The sequence below is a fragment of the Protopterus annectens genome, chromosome 2.part0 (genome assembly GCF_019279795.1).
Source record: "Protopterus annectens isolate FY-2018-M chromosome 2.part0, PAN1.0, whole genome shotgun sequence".
NCBI lineage: Eukaryota > Metazoa > Chordata > Ceratodontiformes > Protopteridae > Protopterus > Protopterus annectens.
The window spans coordinates 1798410981-1798424190 of record NC_056728.1 but is presented as its reverse complement, the minus strand read 5'-3'; the positions used below and the strand labels follow the sequence as shown (position 1 = coordinate 1798424190).

The 13210-nt window shown below is 42.5% G+C and overlaps 1 protein-coding gene across 1 annotated transcript in view; it reads left to right on the top strand.

The window, feature by feature from the left end:
* The window catches only part of CROCC (ciliary rootlet coiled-coil, rootletin), a 2018646-nt gene that overhangs the window by 1285878 nt on the left and 719558 nt on the right, over nucleotides 1-13210 (top strand). Inside the window, exon 24 of the mRNA XM_044061829.1 lies at nucleotides 3048-3207. Within this exon, the coding sequence (XP_043917764.1) occupies nucleotides 3048-3207 (160 nt within the window). The remainder of the gene's footprint in view (nucleotides 1-3047; nucleotides 3208-13210) is intronic.

Genomic DNA, 13210 nt, shown 5'->3' with positions numbered 1-13210 from the left:
ACCCATTCATGCATGCACCTACCTGCATGTAAGAACCAAATTAAATAGTTTATTTAGTATTTGGCAAATTTTAACTTGAATTTAGGAGATAGCTTGACCTTGTATGCATTTAAGTACACTGTAGTATAGGAAGAAGATATGAAATATCTTGCAGATTATTCCACTGAGTTGTTATACAGAACTCTACCAAAACATGAAAGACTATAAATCATAATGTGTTATCTTTACTTGTGAAGTCCAACCCAGAATTTAAGATGCAGTGCTGCCAGGACAAACTATGCTAACAGAAATCTGTTTGTTTGTATCTCTTGGACCACAAACAGATTTCTGCTAGCAATGTTGTCAGGACAAACTGTGCTAACAGAAGTATGTTTGTGGTCCAAGAGATACAAAACTTCAAAACCTTTGTAAAGCTTAAAATATTCAGTGAAGGAAATGTATAACACCTGTATGAATAAAACTGTATTACAGAATCTACTCTGGACTCACTTCAAGTCTAACTTACACCTCTGATATCCTTAAGTGGTTCACAATAGATTTAATATATCCCTAATGGAATGTAAAATTGTGATTAATACCATTGGCCTAAATAAGGTATGAACGCAGTTCGAAAACTGTCCACATTCATTTGCTTTCTGAAAAATGCATCAAGATAAAATAAGATGCTGGCACTGATCCCATAAACAGAATTAAAAAATATGATATTCACTGAAAATATAAAACATGTTATGAGGATAGCGGTACTAAAATCAGATATGAGGAAGGGACTGTAATGGGAAGATTTAGTTAAGACATATTACAGTCCCTGTACAGAAATGGAAATGGTTCTTTTTCCATTCAGTAACTTATAGTGGGAAATAGCAAAATGAGGTATTACAATGTGTGAAAAATGTAAACACACAGACTTAAAATATAAAAATTGAGTAGACTGAGTGAGTAAAGTATAACCAAAATGCTAAAATGTAGCAAAACAGTTAATGAGAAACAACTTTATTAGCATATATAGTAGGAAGTAAAACTAACTAACTTTAACCCAGGGTATGCCTACAAAGTAAACAAGAAAACAATGTGGTAGCCCTTGTTTAAACATAAGAGGTAATATTTACAGTATCTTTAACTTAAAAGAGACCTATGTCACATATCTAATTTCATAAGGATAGACAGTGTCTCTCAGAAAAAATTTCATTTTCTTTCCGAAATTACTTCATGAAATCATTTTGAACCAGTTTGACCACTTTCTTGTGTATTTCTCAAGAAACGGTGTACCACAAAGACTCAGTCCAGGAGTGACATTTTATAATTAAAACTTTTATTAAAAACAAAACAAAATACAAACAAGTAGCAGTTAAGCACTTTTGTCCTATTTACAGGACTTTTTCAAAACTGCGTGGAAGAAGTAACATGCAATAAATCCCCTATTTCAGCAATTCCTTTTAAGCATTACATAATTTAACCATTCATAGAACAACAACTTTGCATTTCTTGTTGTTCTGTGATTGATTAAATTGTGTAATGCTTAAAAGTGATTGACTGGAATAGGGGATTTATTTATACATGTTATTTCTTCCAAGCAGTTTTGAAGTTTTAAATTTCAGTCTGGACTGAATCTTTGCAGTACACTGTAGGAGGTAGAGGTGTTTGTTATTGGATTTGTCACATTACTTCACCTCTGTGCATTTCTCATTGGTTTCATTATTTCCCAAGAAAGTCAGAACCTATTATTGTCAGACTGAGCAAAACAGATATCAGGAAGTCTGTTTTTTTTTTCTTTCCGCTGCCTGCTGATCACCAGACTCTGTCTCATTCAAATAGCCTATTGGTTCCCCATTTTCAACCCTAGAGACAACTGCGAAGGGCATAAGTGAAACAGCCATCAGGGCCGGTTCATATTTTCTTCTTAGCCCTTACTGTCATGTATGTTCATATCCAAGGAAGGCTGTGTGCTTTGGGCCTTTCTGGTGCACACTGCATGTTCATGTGATGTAATCAGATGGCACAGCCCTCTCTTGTAGGCAAGCACTTCTATAGGATCTGCGGTCAGCACCAGGGATTCTACTGCAAAGAGTGTGCCAGTGAGGACATTTTTCTCTCCTCCTACAAAGGGAACACATAAGCCTCACCCTCTACCCCCTTCACTGCGGCTCCAGTAGCACCCAAGGTGCTAATTAAACTTAGGTCACTTGGGACTGTCAGGGCTTTATTTTTCACCAGTGGAGCTGGCATAGACTGCAGCCGATCTTTGATGCATAATATTAATAGGACAGTTGGATTTAGAAAACCTAAGCAACTTTTTATTTCTTTTAGCAAGTACAGAGAAGGAAGGCCCATCAAGAAGCAGAGTGTGGTTGCTTGGTAGATGGTTTGTATTATTAGGTTGTACTGCAGTGAAAAGATCATCATCAGAGCCAGTTAAGGTCTAATCAGACAAAGCTGTTGCTTCATCGCTTCATCTATGACTTGTTTTAAAAGGAGTTCTGTGGCCACACTTAGGCATTACTGCTAGATGTGACCTCCAAAGCTCAGCCAGGATTTGCTAAAGAATTGCATTTCCCATTTGTATAAGCAGTGCTCTGTAGGGTTGCATTACAGAATGTATTTCTGATTTCCACTGTGTTTAAGACAGAGACGTTATTTAAGCACTTAACATAACTGTAGATGTTTATAGACCGAAAACAGAGGTAGTAAAGCTTTCTGTCTACTCTCTGGATTTTGTCTGTATCTTATATAACCTGAAGTTGGAGTATTCTGTTTCTCTTCTCATCTGAAAAGTAGTCAAGAGCTGGCAGGTCAGGGTCTACTTGACTTTCATCAACATTCCACCTTTGACATTAGTCATAGTGTGGCTGTTTATTTAGTCAGTGAAAATCTGTAGTTTATGGCAGGTTTCTACACAACTTATCTTTCTTGGATGTTTGCACATGAAAATTAGAGACCAGCAATGTGGCACTTAATGTCATTATCAGACCTGCAGTGCCTGTTGTGTGGCTTTGTTTCTTTGTGTTATATCACTTTAGACTCTACTTGCTAAATATCATTGTTTTCTGCAGTTTAAAACGTGCCAATGAAGAGAAGGAGCAAAGGATGGCTGTGATGGATGAAGCCAGATCTGCAGTAGAAAAAGAAAGTGCTGAGCTCCGAGCCAACCTTCGAGACGTAGAAAAGTCACGCTTAGAAGCTCGAAGAGAACTGCAGGAACTAAGGCGGCAGGTAGCATTCTATGTACCATTATCTGAAAACTGTGATAAACAGCAGTTCCTTTCTGCTTTCTTTATAACTCACTGGACTCTTCAGTATTTGACTAAAGCCTAGTATTAATTAAACTGTATGTTTTTATTACATGGTGAAAAGGTAAATTCTGTAAATCCGTAAAAAAAATACTTCTGGTTTTTAGCATGAAATATTAATTACATGTAGTCACAGTCAATTGCTTTAGAACAGTTTAAATAGTATTTTTTTTGGAGGGTGCCTCATAGAATAGACAGACACAGCCCTGATTGCACTCTAGATGACCTGGATAACCTGGGTGGTGGAAGATCTGGACCAGGAGAGGTGGGCATGAGTGCCAACTCACCCATTCCAAGGAAGAGTGTGGGTTTAATTCTACCATAGAAACACCCTGTGGGAGAAGGCAGTGCAGTGGATTTTATATTCAGAGAGACTGTGAAGCACAGGCCAAGCCAGTGATTACACATAGAAGTACAGAAGCACACACCTGTACTGGGGCTTCATTCTTGTGGGGAAACAGTGGCCAAAATGTGACTAAAACATACATTTTTAGGCATAAATGACAGAATCATTTAATGTATTTTCATTAAAGTGTTTTGTAATATATTTTCTGCTAACACTTGAATTCTGTACAACATGGAACATGACCTAATATGTAGAAAACAGTGACATGCAAAAAAACTTGTTTCATACATCCAGCTTTTTGATTAGTGGAACTAGTTGATGTCCTTCTATTCTTATGTAGCAGTATTCTTAACATCAGGAATTCACTGACAAAGGTGGTCCTGATGTTTAGCCAGTACGCAAAAGACTTAATCCACTGCAAGGTACGTGGGACTTCACATGTAGGCCAGCAGCTGGCATAGGCCATAAAAGTGACATCCACATGTACCATCCAAAGAACTTCAATGCAGCCAGCCCGAACGCCATCTACTAGCATCAGTCTGCTATCCCAAGTTTGTTGGATACAATAGTTTCAGATAAGTGCCCCTTTGGGGTTTTCTTTTATATTTTTTTCTACTGATTTTTTGGTGAGGTTACATGTCATCCAAAAAGGGCAAGTGCCAGTGTGGAAGACAAATTCCACATAAAGACAGCCATGACCAGGATGTCTTCTGCTTAGGGCCCAACCATGACCATAAGTCTTGCCCTGTCTGTAAAGCTTTCATCCCTAAGACCCTACTTAGCCGCCTTTCTTCTCTTAATATTTACCTTGAGAATCAGAGACTGAAAAGATTAGCGAGTGACGTTATGGAGGGTATGTTGGGATCTTCTGCTGAACCTGCTATAACAATGGCTAAGAAAGTTAGGCCTGAAGCTTCAGCTGCACCTCCCCTTCAAGATGTCTGTTTTGAGGCTGATTGAAGGCCTGGAGACCCATCCGGATTTCGGCTCAGATTCTAAGGCAAGTACAACTTCAGAGACCACAAGGGATCCTGCCATCAGCACATCCTTGGAGGCTTTGAAGACGTCCACTTCAGATGAACAGAGGGAACTGAGGCTTATCATTTCTGAAGGCCCTCAAGGTATTTCGCAAATTTTGGTAAGGGTAGACATTCCAATGGACGTCATTGAATGTAGGCCTATGTCTGGTTCCTCCACCTTTCACAGAATGGATGTTCTGCTTAAATAGAAACAGAAAACCAAATGTTTCTGCTCCTTAGGACACACCTGCTGATTGGCAAGCTTTCTGATAAGGCTTGTTCAATGCCTTTTTGGCTCTTAAACCTCCCTCAGAGGTTTCCCTTCCTAGTCCTATTACTTCTTCACCACACAAAAGGATCAGAGAGCAGGATTCTTCAGAAGAGGAGGATTCCTCAGAGGGTGAATCCATGGCATACTCTGCTCAGATTACCTCCCCTTTGGAGTATGTTTACCCTGAGGAAGAGTACAATGGCACAGAGTCTCCAGGTGAGATATCACCTTTGGGGAGACTATTGCTAGGGTGAGGGAGTATTTTAACTGGGACTGCTCTCAGGTTTCTGAGGTGCAGAAAGGGTACTATGACTTGCTTCAAATGGATTCCCCCTCACATTCTGCTGGGACTCTGCTTTTACCAGCTTTTCTTGATCGCTTTTCTTCTGCGTCATAGATTCTGGTCTCTCATCTTCTTACCCCTAAAAGGCCAGATAGGCTCTATAAAGTTCCAGAGGGCTGTAAATTTCTTTACAAATGTCAATCAGCAGATCCTGTTACTGTTCCTGTGGCTGTTGCTAAACCTTCTAGACTGTTACCATCCACTTCTCTTCTCCCTTCAGATAAGGAGAGTGAGACCATGGAAAGATTAGTTATAAAGGTTTATACCTCGGCCACCCTAGTTTTCCATGCTTTCAGTTACCAAACTCGTATGACCAAATATGCTTTGGCTTTCCTTACACAGGCTTACCAGCTTCTTCCTGACCTTCCTGACTTGGAAGTTAAGTCACAGCCTTCATCACTTCTGGGAGCTTCCTCCCAGGTGGCACGCCACTCCATTAAATGCAGCTATGATGCAGCTGAAGCATCTTCTAGAGCGGCTGCATCTAGCTCTGTTTTATGGAGATACTCATGGTTGAGACTTCAACCTCTTCCAGATAACTTTAAGGCTAAATTACTGGATGTTCCCTTAGATAATAAGGCTTTGTTTGGGGCTGCAAAAGCAGACTTGTTCAAGTCCTTGCAGGAGAAAGGAAGAGAGTTGCAGGACCTAAAACACATCTTGGTTCCTAAGTTCCAAAGGAGTTACCCAGCGTAAAACTCCTTTTGTTAGGAAACAGTCTTACACTCCTCCTTCCAGAAGTAAGAGGGGTGTTAGGAAACCAGCTGATTTCAAACCCTGTCAGCCTGCTCCTGCTCAGAAACAGCCTTTTCCAGACAAGCCCAGCAGTCTGTGACTGCCTACCCTTTCTCAGCCATCTTCCCCTCTCTCTGTGTCTTTCCCTGTCCCTTCCAGTGTGGGAGCAAATTACTCAAGAATCTTGGATCCTTTCCATTATCCACAAAGGGTATTTCATGGTGTGGGAAACTCTTCCACCTTTTGTGGGCATTTCTCAACCACCTCAAGAGCAACTACAGTTTTTTTCCAGAGGTGCTCCATGTACTGAAATCCTAGGGGACTATTCAAGAAGTTCCACTGAACCAAAAAGGAAGAGATTTCTTTTCCAGAATGTTTCTTATTCCCAGAAAAGATGGCCCCTGGAGACCCATTCTAGATCTTTCACACCTTAACATCTTTCTAAAGGTCCCAGTCTTCTGGATGCTTTTTTTGTGTACCTTGTTTCCCCTCATCCTTTCACAAGCTTTTATGGTCTCTCTGGACATCAGAGATGCTCACCTTCGCATTCCCATTCACCCCATTTTTAGGAAATATTTGCATTTTTCTGGTGCGTCATCACATTTTCAGTTCTCTGCTTTGCCCTTTAGTCTCTTTATGGCACCAGGGGTATTTACAAAAATGTCTGGCTCCTGTGATTGCTTATTGCAGACTCCAGGGTGTACAGATCTTTCCATATCTGGATGATCTCCTGCTCCAGGCACTCCTTCCAGTGACCTTGCAACAGAATCTCTGTTTCACTATTTCCCTTCTTCAAAGACTAGGTTTCACAATAAACTTCCAAATGTTTTCCCTCACCCCTTCACAAGACCACATCTTCCTGGAGTGCAGAATCCAGACAGATTGAATGTTGGCCTCCTTGCCTCCTCAGAAAATTCAATTTCTAACCAAATTCTTCCAAGACCTTCTCTGTCTGCAGTCTCTTTCAGCCAGGGAGTTTCTTTGCCTTCTAGGATTCATGGCATCCATCATTCCCATGTTACCTCTAGCCAAACTTCACATAAGGAAATTTCAGTGGTATCTCAAGTCAGTTTGGAACCAACATGCACACCCACTGGACTTTGTGGTCCCTCTTCTTCCTTGAGGGAATTATGTTGGTGGATTTAGGAGATTTCCCTGAACCCAGGTCTTCCTCTACATCCTCCTCTTCGCTTTAAGGAATTGCTCACAGACCCCTCAGACATGGATTGGGGGGGGCAGCCTTTACTTCTTGGAAGATTCAAGGACTTTGATCCCCTTCTTAAAGGAAAGAAGACATAAACCATAAAAGAGATGAGAGCCCTGTTGTTGGCTGTACAGACCTTTTACTCTCTCTTTTATCCAATCCCTTTAAAACTGTTTACAGACAACACCACAGTTCTTTGGTATGTGAACAGACGGGGGAACAAAATCATATCTTCTCTGCAGGGTAGCCCTCATGTCATGTGAACTGTCAATTCAGTACCAGGTCTCCCTTCAGGCATTGTACATCTTCTCCAATCAGAATGTAGTGGCAGACATTCTGAGCAGGTCCATGGCTCAATCCCACAAATGGATGCTTCACATGGACGTGTTTCTGGAAATTCTCCACCATTGGAGTATTTCTCAAGTAGATGTCTTTGCCTCCCCTTTTAACAGACAACTTCCAAAAATGTTGTGCCAGAGTTCCAGATCCTCTTTTGTGCAAAGTGGATGGCCTTTCTTTCTCATGGAAGGAGATGTTTCTTTATGCATTCCCCCCTTCCCTCTTATTCAGAAAGTTCTGCTGAAAATTCAGCAGGACAAACCAAAAATCTTGATTGTGACTCTGTTTTGGCCAAGTCAGCACTGGTTCCCTCTTCTGCATTTAGCCAAGGGCAATCATCAAGTTACTTCACAGGGTGGGTCTTCTCATACAAGACAAGGGATCTGTTATACACCAAAACCTGTCAACTCAATATCTGACACTGTGGGTGATAGGCTTCTGATTCCTTTCTTTTCAGAAGACGTGCTTAGAGTTCTGCAGAAGACCAGAAAACCCAGTACTAGGAAATCCTACTTATCCAAATGGAAGAGGTTTTTCATCTGGGGTCTTTCTCGTAAACTGGACCCACTTTTTGTGGATGTTCCTCTGGTTTTAGCATACTTTTGTGAACTGCTGAAGACTGGGTTGGCTTATTCCTCTGTGAAAGCTAGTTTATTTCCTCTTTTGGCCTCTAGATTGAAGGTTAAACTCTTCCTTAAATAGCGTCTTTCATATCAGACCTCCTAGGAAGCCTGTTCCTCCTCCTTGGGATCTCAGTTTTGTCTTAGAAGAACTCACTGTGGCTCCATTTGAACCTGCATCAAAAGCTTCCCTATAACACTGTATTTGGAAGACTGTGTTATTATTAGCCATTACTTCAGCCAGGAGGGTGTCTGAACTTCAAGCCTTGACAGCTTTCTCCCTTCCTGCTTTTCCATAAGGATAGGGATGTTCTTCATCTCACATTGCTGCAGTCCTTACACTTGGGTAGTCCGCTGTCCTCGGTCGGCCCGAATATCAAAGTATAAGGCTGACGTCGGTCAAGGCGCATTAGACTGACATCAGGACGTCAGGGTACAAATGCGCATGACCGACGTCATATCCTCAGTCTTTTTTGCCGCATGGTCCGATGCAGAAGCAGCGTTGCAAGTGCCGTTCGGCGTTCTGAAATTTTTCGAGTTCGGAGTTTCAGACCGAGTCAAAGTTGGCTAAGTACCCCGTTGGGGAATATTTTGGTTTTTTCTTGCCTCAGTGGTTTACCGGATGTCAGAAAAAGTGAATAACTATATTTCTTGTGGGAAACAGATACCGCATAGGGATTATCATACCTTGTGTATTCCTTGTTTAGGGCCTGAGCACGACGTTGTTGGGTGTCGCTTTTGTGCTAGATTCAATAAGCGCACTATTAAGAGAAGGTTAGATTGTGCCAGGTTAGTCTTTGGAAAGCGGTGCAATTACACTATGCCGTCGGATGCTCCGACGTCCGCTTCTTCAAAGAAGCGCAAGGATAAAGCAGCTAAGCCCAGGGTAGACGAGTCGTCCGTACCGGACGCCGGTTCTTTAGAGGTGTCGGTGGAGCCGGTGGTTCCACCGGAGGTTTCTCGGGAGTCCCAGGGGGAGACCTTGTTATTGCAGGATGTGGCCTCACAGGAGGCAAGTCAGGCTGAAGGGGCTTCTCAGGTTACGGTGCTCCCCTCCCTTCCTAGGGTGGTTAGGCCTTCTGTTTCCAAGGCTTCTCCCAGAGGCAGGCCAGGTTTACCTTCAGTTGGTGTCACTCCTAGTTCTTCAGGATCTGTGCCCAAGAAGCATATGCTTAAAATGGCAGAAGATTTGATTACCTTAATTAGAGGTTCTTTGCCCCCTCCTGATAAGAGGCCTAGGGTGGAACCTGAGTTGGGGAGTTTTGAGCAGGCTTCAGATGTTTCAGAGTCTTCGGCTGAAGACTTGCAGGAGTATTCTCCTTATTCGGATTCTGATGTGGATGATTCTACTCCTTCTGCTTCTCCTCCTGAGGATTTTTCTTTTTCAGAGACTCTTCATTCCATGAGGGAGCATTTTAAGTGGGAAGGTCAGGATTTCTCTGATTCCAGGAAAAGGCTTAGGGAATTTCTGTTTTACCCCAGCATAGGCCTTTGGCTATACCTCCTGTTCTGGATGTTGTGGAGGATGTGTTTGCAGAGGCTTCTCTTAATCCTGATTCTTTGCCTCCTGCTCCTGTTAAGCCGGATAGGTATTATAGGGTGCCTGAAGCTCATAAGTTTCTTTTTAAGAGTCCTAGGGCGGACCCAGAAACTGTTAGTCAGGGGCCTAAGGGTGTTAAGGCTTCTGTTGTTAAAAATCCGGTTCCTCCAGATAAAAAGGCCAGGGCCTTGGATAGATGGGGAAAGAAAGTCTATACGTCTTCCACCCTAGCTATGAGGGCTCTAAATTGCCAGTTTCACATGTTGAAATACCAAAACTATCTACTGTCTCAATTGAAGTCTAAGGTAGATGCTCTGGCGGAAGGTATTGACTGTAAAGAGTTACAGGATTTGGTACATGTCTCTGAACAAGTGGGTAAGCATTCTTTGCAATGTGGTTTTGATGCTGTACAGGCCTCGTCTAGGGTGGCTGCCACAGGGTCAGTTCTTCGCAGGCACGCCTGGCTGAGGGATCAGAATTTATCTGACCAGTTTAAGACAAGGATTTTAGATGCTCCTTTACAATCTGATGTGTTATTTGGTTCACCTGTTGAGGCAGTCTTAAAGAAAATGGAAGACAAGGCTAAGTCTATGCAGACTGTTAAAGATTTTTTGCAGGTTCAGCCTCCGAGGTTTAGCAGAAATTGGCCTACTAAGGGGTGGACGTATCCTTCTTATGATTCCCAGTCTAGGGGCAGGTCTAGACGGGGTAGGGGCAGAGCTCAGGGCTCTTTCAGGCCTAGAACAGGGAGTTCACCTGCACAGTCTTCGGGTGAGGGCAGGGGTCAGTCCTTTCGTAAACAGACCCAATGACCTACCTTTTCAGCTGCCAGAGCCTTCTCGTCTGGCAGCACCTTTGGGAGGAAGGTTGGCACTTTTCAAAGAAAATTGGAGTTTAATTACCCAAGACAGATGGGTATTGGATATCGTACACCAAGGTTACAGGTTTTATTTCCATACCTTGCCGCCTTTCAAAGGCATGCCAGACGTTCCTCCTCAGCAAAGAATAGAGGCTCACAAACAAATTTCTCTGCTGCTCCAAATAGGAGCCATTCAGCCGGTCCCTCTGTCAGAAGTGGGCCTAGGATTTTATTCTCGCCTGTTCCTAGTACCAAAAAAGGTGAACACGTGGAGACCAATTTTGGATTTATCTATCCTCAACACTTATTTGGACATTCCCAAGTTCAAAATGTTGACGTTACAACAGCTTTTACCTCTGCTGGGCAAAGACCATTGGATGGTGACTCTGGATCTCAAGGAGGCTTACCTTCATGTTCCTATCAGGCTAAGATGCAGGAAGTATCTACGTTTCCGGGCTGGGACTTCTCATTATCAGTTCTCTGCATTGCCCTTTGGCTTATCTACTGCACCCAGAGTATTCATGAAGGTTCTGGCTCCAGTGATAGCTTTCTTCAGGCTAAGAGGAATACAGATCTATCCTTATTTGGACGATTGTCTGATTCTGGCTCAAAGAAAAGAAGAACTTCTTCATCATCTACACTATGTGATAGCAGTGCTAAGATGCCTGGGGTATTCTGTGAACGAAATAAAGTCCAGTCTAGTACCCTCTCAGGACATGTGCTTTCTGGGTGTGAGACTGAATACAGCATCCCAGATGGCCTTTTTGACCCCGGACAAACAAAAGAATCTTTCTCTTTACTTCCATCAATTGTCTCATCAGTCCAGGCTGACTGCAAGGACAGTCCTTCAAGCCTTGGGGTTCATGGCATCTTGTATTCTGGTGCTTCCCAATAACAAACTGCATATGAGGAAGCTACAATGGTATCTCAAAAATGTATGGACACAGCACTGCCAAGATTTGGACACTGTCATTCAGATAATACCTTGCATTCAAAAGGAATTTTTGTGGTGGGCTCAGGAATGTCACCTAAACAAGGGACTCTCTGTGACCCGGCCAGAGGCAAGTCAGATTCTAACGACAGATGCCTCAGACAAAGCTTGGGGAGCTCATCTAAATGGAAAGTGGATACAAGACACGTGGCCTGCCAGACTTCTACATCTACATATCAACCTGAAGGAGATGTTAGCAGTCCAATTTGCATTAATAGCTTTCAAGGATTTACTTCTTCCAGGGCAGGTGTTGATTCTAACAGACAACACAACTGTCATGTGGTACATCAACAAGCAAGGGGGAACACATTCTTATCCTCTGTGCAGACAAGCAATGATTTTGTGGGAGACTGCTCTCAGTTTACAGCTAAATCTTCAGGCAAGGTTTCTGCCGGGAGCACAGAACTCCTTAGCAGATGTGTTGAGCAGACAAATTATGGATCCCCACGAGTGGAAATTGGATCCTCATGTATTTCAGAAATTGACAGTGTCATGGGGAACTCCAGACATAGATCTGTTCGCTTCTCCACTAAATTACCAGCTGCCAAAGTTTTGCACAAAAAGTTTTCATCCCACAGCTTGGAAAGTGGATGCTCTTTCATTCAATTGGAGCAATCTTCATGTGTATGCCTTTCCACCTCTGCCTCTCCTCCCAAAGGTACTTCTGAAGGTCAGACAGGACAAGCCAAAGATGATTTTAATAGCTCCAGATTGGCCTCGACAGCATTGGTACCCACTACTGAGAAGTCTGGTACGGGAGCCTCCATGGCCATTACCTTCGACTCCACACCTGCTGACTCAGGAGAACAGTCATTTACTCAATGTCAAACTTCACTCTCTTCACCTGACAGCCTGGCATATTCTGTTTTAAACCCTGGAGGGTTTCAGCTTCCACAGCAGGTTTTGAATGTTATTTTGGAGGCCAGAAGGCCTAGTACAAGGAAAGTGTACGCAGATAAATGGAAGAGATTTTTATTTTGGAGTGCAGCAAAATCATTTGATGTTTCTAAGCCTAATTTAAGTGTGGCTCTTCAATATCTCACTGAGTTACTGGACAAGGGTTTGTCCTTCTCTTCTATTAAGATTCATGCTGCAGCAATTTCTGCTCACTATGATTGTGACCCACCATTGTTTTCTCATTCTTTGTTTAAGCAATTCCTTAGAGGGGCAAAGAATATAAGACCCCCATGGAGAGCTCCTACTCCTGCTTGGGATCTCAATTTTGTGTTGGAGAAACTCACTCTACAACCTTTTGAGCCTGCAGCTACTGCTGAGTTGAAATATTTATCATGGAAGACTGCTTTTTTGTTAGCCATTACCTCTGCGAGAAGGGTTTCTGAATTACAGGCCCTTATGGCAGTTGAGCCTTTCTTAATTTTCCATAAGGATAGGGTATCTTTGCGTACTAATCCTTCCTTTATGCCTAAAGTGGTTTCTAGTGTGGCTTTAAACCAAACTGTTCATTTGCCTACCTTTTATGCAAACCCCCAAAATAAAGGGGAAAAGATTTTGCACACTTTGGATATACACAGGCAGTTGCGATATTATTTGAGCAGAACTAAAGGGTTCAGGCAGTCTCAGCAGTTATTTGTTTCTTTTGCTTTGAGTTCTCAGGGCAAGCCTGTGTCAAAACAAACTATTTCTAAGTGGATTGGGTTT